This window comes from Aristolochia californica, unplaced genomic scaffold (genome assembly GCF_029961685.1).
Source record: "Aristolochia californica isolate CCGP_79_NKW_82.1479 unplaced genomic scaffold, dmAriCali1.0.hap1 SCAF_6, whole genome shotgun sequence".
NCBI classification, from domain to species: Eukaryota; Viridiplantae; Streptophyta; class Magnoliopsida; order Piperales; family Aristolochiaceae; genus Aristolochia; species Aristolochia californica.
Genome location: NW_027182257.1, coordinates 35,960,096 through 35,977,118, shown reverse-complemented (window position 1 = coordinate 35,977,118; position 17,023 = coordinate 35,960,096). Strand labels below are relative to the sequence as shown.

Here is a 17,023-nt window from a genome sequence, read left to right as displayed (position 1 = left end):
AAGGGAGAGAAGGAGAGGTAGATACTTGTAGATCGCCATAGGGAATGAGCGCTCTTCGGAGACAAGAGGTTCTGCTTGTCAGAGGTTTCTCTAGCTCGTTGGAAGGAATGAGGATGAAATAGGGCACAAATGAAGAAAGGGGAATGATGAAATGCCCGATCCCAAATGACCCGATATGATTTCCTCCCCAGTTTCCATTTCTTTTCTTTTCTTACTGAATTCTTTGATTCTTTGAGAGAAATTTTTTTAACTAAAAGAGAAAATAGCTTTCCATCTTGTTTTATTTTCTCTCAGTGATTCTTTGTTGCCAGACAACAAAAAATCACTTTCTTTCTCCTTTTCTTTTATATTCTTTTCTTTTCTAGGGGTTCCTAATAGACCCTAACAAACTAGATAAACCTATACTAAATTTTCATAAAAGATTTTTCTACTATTGTGATGGATTTACCTATTATCGTGAATGTTGAATAGTTAAATTGTTGAATGGTTGGATGAGCTGAATGACTTAAAAAGCTATAATATTTCTTTTTCACTAATGGCTTCCCCAAGAAGTATGCAGCTTTCATGTTTATTAAAAGCTAGAAACAAAGTAAGGAAGCCAAGTTCTAGTTGAACTAATGTTTGTTCATTGAATCTTATGCAACTTTTTCCCATCTTGTTTCCACCCTTGAAAATTACCCTTAGTATTATCATGTCATGAACCTCATGAATTGGAGTGCTAAAAGGGGATGCTATTTGCAAGAGCAATGACGAGCATAAAAAACTGATATCCATACCTTGGCCTCTTCAGGTGAGTATATGATTGCTTTAAGGGGACTATTTTTTTTTTCTCTTTTCCTTTGTTATGTCTATAGCCCATATTTTTGAGTGATGATTATTTATTTCTTTGATATATTTGCATTGTAGAATCTTACTTAAAAAAAATTCTTCTTTTTTGTGTACAACTTTTGTCAATTTCCAGATGCAAAAGTTCAGGAAGTTGTTCTTTTGGGTCCTTGTTTCAAAGTTTAGCAAAAAGACTTTAGCAATGATTTTTATAAAAAAAGTACCCATGTTGCAATAGGCTTGGTTAAGTAAGTAATTTTTCATACAAATTAGAATTAGAATGTGCAAGAGAGGTTGAGATCAATAAAACAAACAATTTCATCTCAAATTTTGTTGCTTTTTTAATTAATTGTTTAATAGTTATTGATTTTTGAAGGAATGTTGAATGTCTAGGCTAAAGGCTTCTATTTTCAGGCCTCCAAGGAACACAATTTGCACAAGCTATTGTAAAGGAGGGACAAACCTAGAAGAGAACTCTACCGAGGTAAGGAGACATTCCCATAGTAGTTCATTTTCTCTCTCAAGCTCTGTTGGTAGTTTTATTTCTCTAATTGTTTTCTGGATTCTTAAGGGGGTGTTTGGAACCCCCATGGAAAATAAAAGAAAAGAAAAAAAAATGAGAATTTGACCATTATTATTCCCAAAAATAGTGAATTAAAAACAGAATTTTGGGAATAATAATGGTCAAATTCTTATTTTTTTCTTTTATTTTCCTTTTTAGGGGTTCCAAAAAGACCCTAAAGGACATAAACAATTCTTATAAGTAAGAGAATGTCAAAGGAAAGTTCTAGTTTGAATTTGATTGACCACAAGAGTGAGTAGTTTTGTCTATGACTATGTAACTAATAATTTACTCTATTTTCTTTTTTCTATTTGGAGTGCAATGGTAATGCAATTTGCATGAATGAAAAAAATTTTAACTAGAGATTGCCAAAATGTGAAAAAGGGGTTTGCTGAGGGAACATCTAAATACTTACACATGGTAGATCAAATAGTGTTAATAAAAAAATATGATCTAAGCAAATATCTAAATACTTACACATGGTAGATCAAATAGTGTTAATAAAAAAATATGATCTAAGCAAATCCCAAACTATCTTCTAAGTTTTAGCTAAACATTATGTATCATGAAAAAAATAATTAGTGAAAATGCAATGTAAGTAGGAAACCTCCCTCTACTAGCATAACACACTCCTCATAAATCCAGAAGGAATACTAACTAGGGGTAGGCATAAGTTGGGTAAGGGATGGGTTTCCCATGAACTTGACTCCAAACCTCGACCCCGAAACCTTAACCCAAAAAACACAAACCCAAAAAAAAAACGAATGGGATTGGGAAACCAACCCTAGCCCTGGCTCATCTTCGGTCCACCTTCGCCTATTCATAAGATTATAACGCATTCAAATTATATAAACCTATAAAATTATAATTTGTTTAAAAAATATAAAAATCTCAATAAACCATAAAAATCCTACAACCAAGTTTATACTCCTAAGAAACTTATAAAATGACATCATTGCATCATAAACTATACGTCATTCATATATTTTTAAAGGGTATTATTGTATAAATTTCTGTGAACGGGTTTGACATTACTTAAGGGGTGAAGAGATAAAGATAATAATAGTGAATATGATGGTACACACTTAACCCAAAAACAACCCGAACGGGATTGGGAAACCAACCCTATCCCCGGCTCATCTTCCGTCCACCTTCACCTATTTCATAAGATTATAACCCATTCAAATTCTATAAACCTGTAAAATTATAGATTTTTTTTTTAAATATAAAAATCTCAGTTATACCCCTAAGAAACTTATAAAATTACAATAACGTATCATAAAATATATATCATTCATATATTTTTAAAGGGTATTACAGGTATACTGTTGTCGGGTTTGACACGAGTGGGGTTAAGGGGCGAAGAGATAAAAAATAATAATAGTGCATATGCTGGCACGGTGGAAAACAAGAAAGATGGACAAGGGTGGGCCCAAAAGAGTTTGGGGCCCATGGACTCGTTGGGGGGAAAGAACTCGAGAAATTTGATTAAGGGAGGTGATTTCAGAACAAAAAATATATGAATCGTAATTTATACGTAACTTTACCTCTTAATTAAACTTTTTTCTTTTTCGTAAACCTTTTCCCCAGTCACTAATCCAGGATCCCTGTTGGCGTAACCCACAAGCGGTCTAATTTCCACAGAACAACAACGCGTAACCCAAAAGCAGTAAAATTTCCAAAAAAAAACCAAGGCGTAACCTATAAGTAGTATAATTCGAAGGATCTCTTTCGTTCCTGAACATCTCCAGGCTCTTCCATCTAAACCCCTCAACGGACTTGTAGTCATTGAGCAAGACTGAGGGACGAAGACCACTTCGGTAATTCTAATACGCGAAGTAGCAGAAACAGAGCGCGTAATCTGTGCGAGGGCTCTAATTTCCGGGGCATTGTAAGGCTGTAACAGCTTCTCGTCTCTAGGCGTTTCACCGTTCCCTGCTTTACATTCTCACTTCTCTCAGAGCTCAGCTCCATTAAGGTACTGCGCTTCATTGATACGCGACTTTTATGCTCATATTAGGAATCTCTTTCTCGAGGTATCTTGCGAAGTTTTTTTTTTTTTTTTTTTATAATTTATTTATCTTTCCACTTTCTTAGATAAAAACACTTGAACAGGAAGCACAATTGCTTTGGTCCTTCTCCCTTAGTAGATCTGATTTTCTGACTCTGCTTCCGGCTTAGTGAAGGTATAGGTCTGCTTTCTCTGTTTAATAATCTAATCCATTGGTGTTTCATGTGAAGAATATTCCGGGGAACAGTAATGGCTACTCTTACGACGAATCCTAATCCGAACAAGTCCTTCGAGGTAATTCACTCCGAAGCTTCTGAATTTTTGTTTGGGAGGACTTTTTTGTGTATCCTATTTTGTTTCGAAGACGTCATTTGCGTTTATCTATTATTTCTTTTGCAAATCAGATAATAAACATCTGGAGTACTTTATAGGTTAATTCGATTATAAGGTGTAAAAAACATGTGTATGATTGCTATTGACATTGTCATATTCTTTCTGTATTCTTCTTTAACCTTTGATGAGTGTGTCTGCTATTCTGTTATTTTACTTTACTGAGCTTGAAAGATGAAGCATACGCTGGCCTCTTCCTCTATTGGAATACTGAACAAACAGTGCACAGATAGTTTAACCTAGCTTCTAAAAGAGCTGGCTTGTACACAGTGTCTATGCAACCAAACAGTAAATAATAAGCTGTCATTCCATGATGGCTAATGCATGCATGGCAAGCAGTGCACAGCCAGCTTAGCCCATCTGCTTGGCTACTTGCTCTTAAAAGAGCAGGCTTGCACACAGTGTTTATGCAACCAAACAACCAAGCAGTCATTCCATGATGGTGCAAATGCATGCATGGTTTGTCCGTAGATTTGATTGGGATTGCTGTTTTATCTGGGGTATCGTCATGTTTGTAAAGGTCATTGTGTAGTTTACTGTGTTTAAAGTTCTCAGCATGATAGGAAAACCTGAGCCTGAGTTGTGTGAGGTTCTATCTTGCTCAATAAATCAAAAACTGAAAAAGATGAAAATTCTTATATACTGCTTAACTGAGAACTGGGAGAATTTCCAAACTTGGATGTTCCTGACAGGGCTTTTATGTATATATGCGCTCAAATGTAGGCTACCTCAGTCAATATGCCATCTCTTACTCTCCAGGACTTCAAGTCTTGCTAGATCTTTATGTTTTTCTTTGAAACTTTTTTACTCAACTCCACTTAGACCTTTATCATTTTATTTATTTATTTTTTAATGTTCAAACTCTTTACGCTAGTGTTACTGAGCTGGAGACCTCATTCTAGAAATGCCTCATGTGCCAATTAAGCCAAAGGCCCAAACTACAACGTTAATCAAATTTTAGACAAGCTATTAGAGTCCTGTCAGATATTTGACACTTCTTTTATGGCTAATTATGTGGTCAACTGAGCAGAAATCAATGTCTATGCATTCTTGCCCATTCATTAAATAACTGTTTGGCAAAGTTACTTTTCCAGGTAAGTTACATGCATGTAAGTACATCCAAGAGAGCCTCATGTCCATGACCATTCTTGTGTTCAATAGCTTACTGAGATAGCATTTGAGATCCTCGATTGTAGAGTTTCCATTACTATAGTGGCAGTGGAATGTTTGACAACTCAACTTTGATTTGCTAGGATAATAGGGTGAGAAATTTGTAAAAAGAAGATGAGAAGTTTAGATGAAAAAGGAAATCCTGTTTTCTCAATATTAGTTAGTATTATTTATCAACAAAATTATTAATTAGTGATGGGTTAACACAACTTTATGACGTAGCTAAACTGTCTTGTGTTCAAAGAAGAAAAAAAGACCAAAATTAAACTGACTAAACTGTCCTTCTGCTTATAACTTTAACATCTGGTTTACAAATGGCAATCTACTCACAAATCCTACTACATGAAGTAGCCAAATATAGAAACTTAACCATTGTTTAACTCTCTCCTCATGTTTGTATGTATAGATTAGATTGGGCAATACCATGTCTTTGACAAAGTTTCAATAAGCCCCTGGGTGCTTCGTGCTGTCATGCAAAAATGAATTAGCTGCAATATGATTGCTGCCTTATCACAGTGAAACAGCATCAAAAAGGAAATTTGAGAACCCAAATTGGAGAGAAAAGGTTGCAACTGCAATATTGCACATGTAGCTATATTTTTTTTTTCTTGAAAAAGATGTATATATTAACAGAGAAAATTACAAAAGGGACAGGAGCAAATCCCTAACTTTCCCATGTAGCTATTTAAACCTCCTATTTTTGGCTGAAGGCATAGAGCAAGCCACTGTGACTTACATTGTGCTTTTCCATTACCCTATGTACCTTCAACAATGGCTCAATCCACTCTAGACTGATGGTTTTTGTATTTTTGGCTCAATTTCCATCACAATAATGACAAATCTGCTAACGGCCAGGAGGCTGAAAGGAGAGAACTCTAGCAAGACATTCCTTATGGTCATGATGGATGTTAAGAACTGCTTTCTAGTGGTGCTTATAGGGTTGCTGCATGCAGTTGGTCACTACTCACACTGCATTGGAGACACCAGAGCAGGAGTGACAGTCAGACAACTTAATTATTGACAAGCCTTTGATATCTGGTTGTCTGCAGTAGTAACTATTTCCAATAAACCAGTCTTTGGTCTAGAGATCCATCACAGACTTCTGTATAGATAGATACCCTAGTGTGCTGCCTCAATTTGACTCCTTTAATTTTGAGGATCCTGACCAAACACTTCTTCTCCATGTCACTTACATGTCCTTTTATTGCCTTGTCAGGTTTTACCATGTAGCCATAGATCTTGAGAATAGATACTTTGTTTTCACATTGATTCGCAAACAATGTAAGGGTGGAGAGACCTCTTAAAAAGATGTTTTCGCATGAGTGTTTTGGTATAATTTTCTGTTACATAAGCAACTTGCATTTTAGAACTGAATTGATAGTTTAAAGTTTTAGAGTTTTATGTTAAACAAAAAAGTTGTCATTCCACTAGGGGTGAGCATGGGTTGGTTTAAATGGACAACCTGACTCGACCCCCTTTTGGAGGGTACGGGGTTGTCTTCTCATCCCTGGGGCAGGGATTTGGTGAGTGAAAAAACCCATGCAAATATGGAAAACCTCTCCCTGTCCTGAACCTGACCCACGGGGTCTCCTTGCATGGTGTATTTTAAAAATGAAGTATAATGCAATAACATGACCAGACTTATTAAAAGCCAGATCTGTTGATTCATTCATTAGAGTATTATATATCCTAGTTCTCTCCTTTCCATCATTTGGTGTATGTTCTTCATGTAGCATACAAGCCACTTGACTCTATGAGATGGTTTCAATACTTCCACATATTTCAACTAGCTTTAAACATATCTATTTTTCCCCTAGGGGATTTGTAGAATGGCTACTATTTACTTTTCAATGTGCCTCACATGGAGGAGGCATGAACCTGCTTGAACAAGTATTCTCTCTATGTTACTCTGGCATGCTTTTTTCTTATATTGCTTGATGGAAATTTTTTTCTTCATACTGTGGGATGAGCTGCTATATGCTATCATCTCTGGAGGGACGATTTAGGTGGTGGGTAGATGCATTGTGTTGGATGGAAGGATAAACTGTGAAGCTCACTGTAAAATTGATAGAAGAAAGAAAATAAGGAAAGAAAAAAGAGAAGAAGAAGAAAGTGATGGGAGAAAAACCTGTGATAGGCAGCAGCCTTGTTAGGGGTCAAAGCATGAGCCATTACCTCTTTTATTTTTTATTTTTTTGATGAATGCCATCACCTCTTTTATTAATATCAACTTAAGTGAGAAATGACATAATGACCAATAAATCCCCTTGATTTAATGTGTACACCAACTTATAAAAAGAGGAAAAAAATTGCACCCTTGTCTCATATAAATACATCATAAAGACAGACCAACCTGAATCAACTCTAATGACTAAAATACCCTAGAACTTCAACACCATACTCCAAAGTCCATGAAATGGAAGATAACCAAATTTCCTTAGCACACATAGTGGCCATATTTTCAGTTAGGTGCACCTTGGTTCCAATACAAAAGACATTTACTGTGAAATATGCATTGGGTAAATATTATAACTGTAAAAAAATGAAGTTTGGCATTTTGAAGAATCTTGGAAAGTGAAGCTCCAATGTTAGCGAGGCATTCTAACTATACCACTTGAGGAAGTATTGTGGAGCCAGCTAAAAGCAGTGAAATCAGAAATAAGTATTGTGGAGCCAGCTAAAAGCAGTGGAATCAGAAATTTCACAGGGAGTTCATGAAGGATACAGCGGACTTGAAGATGAGTTTATTCTTTTCTTAAATAGGTTATTGTATAGAATTTGTTTTTGTAATAGCTGAAGATAAGGTTTCATTTAGCATTATAACGTTGTTGGGTACTTCTCAGCCCTATGGTGGTGATGTTGACTATGATTATGACTAGTAAGTAAAAGGAAATCAAGAAGGAATAATTAAGCAGGCACAGTTGGGACACTTGGGGATTTGGAATTTTGGATAGGAAGAAGCGTTGACCTTAAGAGAAGGACTCAAAATATTGATTGGATAGAAAAAGTTGTCATAAACAAATGCCAATTCACTTAAGAGTCTTGAGAACCTTTTAAAGGAAGCTAATGCTTTATGTGGAAGCAAGGGCACTGCATGGGAACGTGTTTGCCTATGTTTTCAGCAGAAGCTAGTGATAACAAAAATAGGCTGAAGCTTTTTCTAGGCTCTTAACAATTTGTTGGCCCATGTTTATGCATCTTTTAAAGTTATGATGACAATGTTGATGTTGATGATGATTATGATGATAGTGGTGGTGGTGATGAAGTTGTATATGTTTATTATTTTGTTTTTGAATTCCTTCGTTGATGATTTGTTACCTGATTTTCTTTTTGTAGGTTGTTCAACCCCCAACTGATTCTGTTTCTAGTCTCAGTTTTAGTCCCAAGGGAAATTACCTTGTCGCCACTTCTTGGGATAACCAGGTTTGTTCCTCATGTTATGGCTAAAGGGCATGTGTTTTCCTACCAAGAAGGAAAATAAGTTCTTTTTATTGGGATATTATGTCAAACTTTGCCTCTGTTCACAAATTTCTGAGCTTATTAAGTAAACATTTATTGCCCCAGTCTTTGCTCACAAGTTCTTTTTATTTAATAATGACAGGTTAGGTGTTGGGAGATTCTCCAGACTGGAAATAGTGTGCCAAAAGCTTCTATATCTCATGATCAGCCGGTACATAGATAGCTGATGTGCTTGGTTGTACTTTCTTATATTCATGCTACGTGGATTCTTAGTTTGTTTATTTGTTTGTGATTTTAGGTTCTATGCTCAACTTGGAAGGATGATGGGGCAACTGTATTTTCGGGAGGGTGTGATAAGCAAGTGAAAATGTGGCCGTTGATGTCTGGCGGGCAAGCTGTAACTGTTGCCATGCATGATGCACCTGTTAAAGAGGTTGCTTGGATTCCAGAAATGAACCTACTCGCTACAGGCAGCTGGGACAAGACCTTGAGGTTCTAGGATAGATTTGTTTTCTTTTTCTTTTGCTGCCTCAGTGTGTTTTACTTACTATATCCTATTTTTTTTGGGGATTACAACTTTTAAAAAACCCATGTTCTTTACTTGTTTTACTTTTTGAGTCCCTACTTTCTTTATTTGAAAAAAAAAACTAGTCAGTTTTTGTCAGTATCTTAGATTTGTATGGATCTGTGAAGACCTGATCTTTTTCTTTTTCTTTTAATTTTTTTTTTTTTTTTTTTTTTTTTGAGTTACAATAGGCTATCAGGAAACCAAATTTTGGACTGATGCATGGGTTTTATATGACAAGCTTGCTTATATCAAATTATCATGTTGAATGTTATCTTTTGGAGCTTGTTCCCTTGCATTTGTCCTCTATTAAGTGTCTTTTAACTTCTTCACTTGCTCATGATCTTTTTGAGGCTATTAAATCCTCCTTTTTTCCAAGTATTTTTTTGCACAGGCTGTGTAGATCTTTTCATTTGTCCTGGTAATTTGGTTTAAAAGGTTTTTTGTTCATAGGGAGATTACAGCTCTATACATGACCACATTGTCTGTTGTAATCAGGTATTGGGACACAAGGCAGCCAAATCCTGTCCATACCCAACAACTCCCAGACCGCTGTTATACTCTCTCTGTTCGGCATCCTCTTATGGTTGTTGGTACAGCAGATCGAAATTTGATAGTTTATAATTTGCAAAACCCTCAGGTAATTATGATTTGTGGAATTTGAATATAATTTATTTAAATAAAAATTCAAAGGTTTTCTACAGGATTTTGATTGTTAGGGTTTGGGATTTATACAGAATGAAATAATTATGAAAACCTGCTCAGCAACTAGTCGTCTTTCATTTACTAGTTCTATTGAAACTGTTGCATTGCTTGTTTCTGGGTTTTAATTGAACTCAAATTATTTTGCTGTTCCTTTTACTCGCGATAATCTAATGGGGCCTGAATTTTCAGAATGAATTTAAGAGAATTACTTCACCTCTCAAGTATCAGACAAGATGTGTTGCCGCATTTCCTGATCAGCAAGGTTTTCTGGTAATCTGTTTCATTCGATATAACTTATTTTTTCTAATTCCATTATTACATCAGAGGAGATTAAGAAGTCTCCTTTTTGTCTTTCAAAATTTTGAACCCTTTTGTAGTTTTTTTTTGCTATAACTGTGACTAATATTCTATTTACTTTTGTGGACTTCACGGTTGTGCTGAAACATTCGTTTGAGATTCTGAACCAGTGGTTGCTTCCTCTTGCAGGTGGGATCCATTGAGGGGAGGGTCGGTGTACATCATTTAGATGATGCACAGCAAAGTAAAAATTTCACTTTCAAATGTCACAGAGAAGGAAATGAGATATATTCAGTCAACTCTTTGAACTTCCATCCGGTAAGTTGAAATCATTCTCTATTCATTCACTTGGGATGATAGAAAATATCCATTTTGTACTGTTATGTCTTATTTTGACTTAGTGGATGCTATTTCCATGGACAAGTTTGACATAGTACATAACTCTAATGTTGAAGAAATTGCTGGAAACTATGTGGACAGACGATGGTCATCCTAAACTATTGAAGGTCTATGAAAGAAACAAGCAGAAAAGGAAAGAGGAAGACTGAAAAGACAACAACTTACATCTTTGAAAAGTTACTTTTTAGTAAAGTATTCTGTTGTAGTACTTTCTATCAAGTGAAAATGAGCAAGTTTCTATTTTCTTGTTACTAGTTTCATAGTTTGTCAACAAGTCCCAATTAGAAGTATGAAGTTGGGTCCAAGGCCTATCCCAAAATGACTAGCCAACTTAGGAAACCTCTTTCTCAGCTAATAAACTCAAGACCTTTGTACTCACTAATCCATGTGAGACTATTCTTTAACACTCTCCCTCACATGTAGTCCCTCTTTTGTGACTCTACAAGTGGACAATTTAGGTGTAAGTCCTCTTTTGTGACTCTACAAGTAGATAATTTTAGGTGTAGGCAGTTTTAGCTGTATGCAATTTTAGTTGTAGACCCTTTTTTGTCGCTCTACAAGTGGATAGTTTAGGTGTAGGCCCACATATGAGTATTTTTTCAGATACCATGTAAAGTTGGGTTCAAGTCCTATCCCAAAATGACTAACCAACTTAGGAAACCTCTTTCTTAACTAATAAACTAAAGATCTTTGTACTCACTAATTCATGTGAGACTATTCCTTAACACTCCCCCTCACGTGTAGGCCCTCTTTTGTGGCTCTATAAGTGGATAATTTAGGTGTAGGTCCTCTTTTGTGGCTCTACAAGTGGATAATTGAGGTGCCTTTTTTTGTGGCTCTACAAGTGGATAATTTAGGTGTCGGCCCTCTTTTACAACTCTACAAGTGGATAGTTTAGGTGTAGGCCCTCTTTTGTGGCTCTACAAATGGATTATTTAGGTGTAGGCCCACATATGAGTACCTGCTCTGATTCCATGTTAAGTTGGGTCCAAGGCCCATCCCAAAATGACTAGCCAACTTAGGAAACTTCTTTCCTAACTAATGAACTCAAGATCTTTGTACTCACTAATCCATGTGGGACAATTCCTTAACAAAAAAAAATTTCTTTAAAAAAGTGTTTGGTTTGTAAGTTTCCTTTGTTACTAATCAAGTTAGGAAAGTGACAAGTTAAGTTCATCGTTGGTAGTTTTTGTCTGAGTTAGTTGCTGGAATTCTTTTCTAGCTAGTGATAGCAATTTAGTAGGTGACCATTCAATTGTAATTGGGAAGTTTAGTCTTAGGAAAATTCTAATATAGAGATGTAGCCTATTTTGACAATGTCATAGTGGTTTTAGAGTAACCATGAATCAGCTTTGAAGAGTATTACAAATTCTATTTCAGTTGCTGGAGTTTGTTGTTGTTTTTTTTTTTTTCGGAGTAATTTCTTAGTGGATTTATATCTTTGTGCTAGCTATTGCTTGTTACAAAACAACACCTAAACATTCAAGTTCTTCCTTAGAACTTGAAAATCAGGAATATCCTCATTGAGAAGGGTAGTGGTGGGTAACTTATTCTCCAGTCTTATTTATTAACTTTATTTCTGTAACTTGCGGCATTAAAGGTTGCATTGGATATTTGTCTCCCAATATATTAGATGTACATAGTTACTGGTATGCAAGGTTTTGCATAATGTACTAGCGTTTTGGTGGATCTGGGTCATATTTGCCTGAACAAAATTATAAAGATATTTATTTACATTTCAGAAAAAGATTTGTTTTAAATGGTTTTTGCGTGTTAATTAATTTTCTAAAGTCTGATATTTGAATGCATAAGCTGACCAATGTTTCATGGATTTGGCTCAATGGCCACACAAGGGGGGGTTTTCTAGTGTGAGGTATGGGTGTCAAGTCTCACCAGCCTATGTGGTGCTCTGTGTGTGTAGTCAACATTCAAAACAAAAAATGTCTAAAAAAAAACCAATATCATGTCTTAGTTTCTCATGATGGACTATTTGGAGGTGGAAGCAGGAAGTCTACTGACTAATAAACGAAACTTTGCACAAATTGTTGGGTCAGTATGGGGTCTTCTTGTCCTTGGAAATTGAACAGAATTTTTGTGAGGCAGTAGATTTTGTCTTTTTCAGAGACTAGTTGGTCTTGAAATTCTGGCTAAAGTGAAAACCGTTGATTCTGAAGACCTTATATGGTCTCATGACAACTGGGAGATTAGAGGTCCAAAGTAGGGGAAGAGTAGATTCTGGAGTAAAGGGACTTGAGAATCAGTAAAAACAAAAAATAGCTAATGCAGAACTCTTGTAGCTTGTAGAATCTCACAGTTATAGGTTTTTCTGAAATGAAGAGGCCGAGGTGAGGTGATTTCGTTTTGTATTTGGTGGTTCCATTAGGGCACCACCTCCCCCCCAAAAAAAAATCATTAGGACTCACTCTGAAGGGGCATTCCCTTGGCAAGTTAAGTTGATTGTGTTAGATTCAAAAAATGTGTCAAGGATGGGAAGAAATTCGATTGAGGTAGAATATGATTTGGGGAGGATACTGCAATTGTTCTGAGAGGGGGTACATTGTCAAAAAATTGTTGAATAGTCTCAATTGACATTTCAGCAATTTTGCTCGTTTTCTAGAGGCGATAGAAGGACACTGGGTGATCTTATCCTGGAAACATTATTACCATGGGTTTCATGATGGCCTTCTCAAACACAGGTAAATATGTGAACTTGGATGTTGTGGAGTTTTCCCCTGGAGCATCCCTGATTGCTAACTGGTTTTCAAGTGATATGCCTAATGAGATTCTTACATTCTTTTATACCCTATTTCATGTTCTTGGGCTGCTCTTGGAGTTTTTTTATGGAGTAGATCAATTGTCTTGTTTAAGTGGTCCACTTTCAACTACTCGAGTTTTGAGCTTATGAGCTTAGAGAGTATTTCTTGATCGAATGGCTAAAACAATTATTTGAGTTGATGTTTATATCAAGCCAAATGCAGCATTCAGTCTGCTATCTGATGAGATATAGGAGATGCTTATGCCACTGATATGAAAGTCAGATGTGAATTTTCTCGTGTCATTACTAAGAAGAGCTGGAGAGTGCTGAGGCAAAAAATGATGAGTTACAGAAAGTTGGTCTGTGCATAGGACGAAAAATATGTGAAGTCAATGATCGGGTCTAGAAGTGAGGTTGTGGCTGAAAGGTTTTGAAGGCAATGGCATGCAAACCCCCTGCTTGGTTCTTTGAATATCTGGAAAGTTAGAGCTAGTCTGTAGTGCTGCTACCTAAATTTAGGAAAAATTCTATTTTTAACATTGCTGAACTGTATGCATACTGGATTGTACCAGCTGTAGTCTCCAATAGTGTCAACTGTGGCCTCATATGAGATCATTTTCTTTATCGTTTTAAGTTGTCTGTCTATTGCAACCTTATATTGTGATATTTTATAGCGAAGAACAATTGATTTTCTGATCATTGCAATGCAATGGTGTAGTTAGCTTTTATGATCTCTGTCAGAAACCCCATCTACAGTGCCACGTCGCTTAGAAATTGAAAGTGACCCATCTTGTACTCTTCCTTTTTTTAGTAATTAGAATTTGTTGGCATAGTTTATTTGTTTTCACTACTGTGTCTGACACCCTATGGCTTGTTGCAGGTTCATCATACATTTGCAACTGCAGGTTCTGATGGCGCTTTCAACTTCTGGGATAAAGATAGCAAACAAAGACTCAAGGTTGACTCCCTACATATTGTATCTTAGGCAATCTTTTGTCATATTTTTAGTTGTTTTTCTCATTTTTTTTTGTTATCAGTTGAAAAACCAGTCCAGGGGCATTTTGGTCATTTCACCATATCCTCATATTCATATTCTGATGTAATCTTGTTCTTTATGTTGAATTATGTCTATAATCCAAGTTTCATGTACATAGGACATATAGAATAGGAGATATAAGGAGATTAGGGTTTCACTTAAATTAAAGGGTATTTTTATAATTCAGCAAAATAGGTATTGACCCCCAAGGCAGCTCATTCTTGAGTCTCTCTCTCTCTCTCTTTTCTCTTTCTTTCTTATTCCCTCTTCATCTATCTCTATACTATTACTTTTTACACTATATTTTTTCTTTAAACACCAAAACAAAAATTACTGAGAGAGAGAAAGGGTGGGGGGGAGTTATTCGGAGTCAACAACCAGGCAGGAGGCCCCTCAGCAGCAGGGTCTTTCCTTATTCTTGATCAGCCTAATTCATGTCGCTCTTCATTTTATTCGTCTTGGATCGATTTTGCAATTAACATTTTGTTAGAGATGATGGATTTGTATAACAATGAGCATTTGATTGATAATTTCTGTCATTTTATCATTTTTGCAGGCCATGTCAAGATGTAGTCAATCTATTCCTTGTAGCACTTTCAATAATGATGGCTCCATATTTGCTTATGCGGTATGCAATTTCATTATGTGTATAACTTCTCCTAAGGATTGGTGTTTCTCCATCAACATGTTCATACTTTTCTAAAAGCATGTAATTTCTTCTACCAAATACGTAGGTATGCTATGACTGGAGCAAGGGCGCAGAAAATCATAATCCAGCCACAGCAAAGAATTATATCTTCCTCCACACGCCTCAGGTTTGGACATGTATTTAATTTATTAGCACCATATTTTGTTGATGGAACTTCTTGAAATATCAGTGCCAATATTATATATACTGTAGAGAGTACCAGTATGTAGGACCAAATTCTGTTCCTGGAAGATTTCAAAATTGCTAACTTGTATAACCTTTCCCGATACCCAGGAAGTTGAGGTCAAAGGGAAGCCACGATTGGGAACAAGTAGTAGGAAGTGAATCTCATACCTTGGAAATGAACAGGGAAAAGGGGCCATGTTGTTGCATCTTGGAAAACGTTTTAGTTGTACTGTGAAGTGCAGGATTTCATGTAAAGGTATGCCGTGGACATTTTCTTTTCCTTTTTGGTATGTTGTGGACATTTCAAAGTAATCATTTTTTTTTTTTTTTCACAATGCAGGATATGGTAGGAGTTTTTGCAATTCTAAAGTCAAGTTATAACAGAATGAAGAGATGAAGCTGTGACTTTCTTCCATAAATTGCCGTATGGTCTCGTCCAGTTCTAAAGATGGTTTTTATTGTAGTTCGTACAATGTGGAAAGTAGTAGTGTCCAATTTTAGTGTCCATGGGTTATCTTAGTAGGGTACCATTTATAGGGAACTTGTGACTCAATGATGCACTTCTGAAGCATGATATTCTCTTTGGCAGTGCTGAAGTGGAGGAAAATTATCGTTTGCTTGGGGGAAATTTGATATTTCATTCGTTCGAAACCATTAAATTATGCTGTTAAACTAGTTCTAACTGTGGCAAGTATGCATTAATTCCATTGTCATGATTAACCTACCCTTCTATTGTTAACCATTTGAAAGGAAGGTGTTAAAGGAGTTAGCTTTTCGTTTTTTCTTGATAAACAAGTCATTAAATTGTTCTTGAAAAAACATGTGACTTGAATGAAATAGATCAAAGATACAAGGAATTACATATAACATCTTCCTAAAATAGGAAGAACTTGGTACTCTTAAGAATTTTACAAATCTTTAAAAGTATCAAATAAACTACTGAACAATAATTAACTTATAATGAACTCACCTTTTATGCAACATCTTATCAAATCCCAATAAAATAAAAGGATCAAATAAGCTACTGAACAATAAATAGGAATGGTCTTGCCTACACTAGGGATGATACATTTGCAAGGATTGTGTATTGATAACAAATCACACATAGTGCCTCTTTAAAGGCAGATTTTTCAAAACAAACACATATTAATACACCCTTCCTTTGTGTCATTCCAATATATGATGACATCTTAATTCAAATCCCAATCAATTGACTTCAAGGCAAATTTAAGAAGGTAGCTCAAATTCAAATGGATGGACATACAAAAATGATCCTCAAATTTACTAAATGAATTATAAGGAATGATTTCAAAGTGTGTAGGCATTCAATAGGGAGATATGCTTATGCACACACATATGAGTTCATAGTCTAGAGCTTAGTGTGTTAGTCTCATGCAAAGGTAGACGTCATATAGGAGGTATTGACAAATATAAACTCAGTACGATATGTTGCAAGATGATTAAGTATTGGCTCTAACACAATAGCAAGAATGCTAGGTACATGTTTAGATTTCAAAGTAAGAGATCGAAGTAAGATTATGAGGGGTCATAGAATAATACAATAAGTACGAGTATAGTTCTATATGCTACATATATTCTAATGATTTCAAAGTAAACGAGCATATGAGAAGCAACAAAAAAAGCTCTATACAATTTCTGATTTCAAAGTAAGCCCTCTGTGTACTTAGCTAATATGAGAGAGGCTAATAAACCCATCTCTTTGTTTTTTCTGCTTCTTGATATCCTGCACTGCCCCTTTCACACATATTTGAGGCACAACATTGTCTTATAGAGCCAACCTCTATGGCTTTAAAATAGACTCATTAGGTTTTGAAAGAAACCTTTTATCTTTTTGTAAGATGTGCCAAAAACATTTTCTTCTCATATGAGAGCATTATGTTACTCCAATTTATTCGAATAATGCCCTTATTCGAATGACCTTCTTTTTCTTTGCAACGCTCGAACACCGTCTTTA

At 35.7% G+C, this 17,023-nt stretch overlaps 1 protein-coding gene across 1 annotated transcript; it reads left to right on the top strand.

Annotated features, from left to right (window-relative positions):
- Positions 1-3,147: 3,147 nt before the first annotated feature.
- LOC137934175 (protein RAE1-like) lies at positions 3,148-15,723 on the top strand. Its single transcript, XM_068778426.1, has 13 exons — positions 3,148-3,365; positions 3,629-3,692; positions 8,295-8,381; positions 8,560-8,628; positions 8,716-8,909; positions 9,481-9,622; positions 9,877-9,957; positions 10,174-10,302; positions 14,019-14,096; positions 14,731-14,802; positions 14,909-14,989; positions 15,157-15,304; positions 15,389-15,723. The coding sequence occupies exons 2-12, from the start codon at positions 3,648-3,650 to the stop codon at positions 15,205-15,207; spliced, it is 1,029 nt and encodes a 342-aa protein (XP_068634527.1). The 5' UTR covers positions 3,148-3,365; positions 3,629-3,647; the 3' UTR covers positions 15,208-15,304; positions 15,389-15,723.
- The last annotated feature ends 1,300 nt before the right edge of the window (positions 15,724-17,023 follow it).

What these genes read in the sequence shown, in the direction of transcription:
- LOC137934175 (XM_068778426.1), top strand. Translation starts at nt 3,648, where the DNA reads ATGGCTACTCTTACGACGAATCCTAATCCGAACAAGTCCTTCGAG. An exon ending in CTGATCAGCAAGGTTTTCTG is followed by an intron (nt 9,958 to 10,173) that starts GTAATCTGTTTC and finishes TTCCTCTTGCAG; the next exon opens with GTGGGATCCATTGAGGGGAG. An exon ending in ATAGCAAACAAAGACTCAAG is followed by an intron (nt 14,097 to 14,730) that starts GTTGACTCCCTA and finishes TCATTTTTGCAG; the next exon opens with GCCATGTCAAGATGTAGTCA.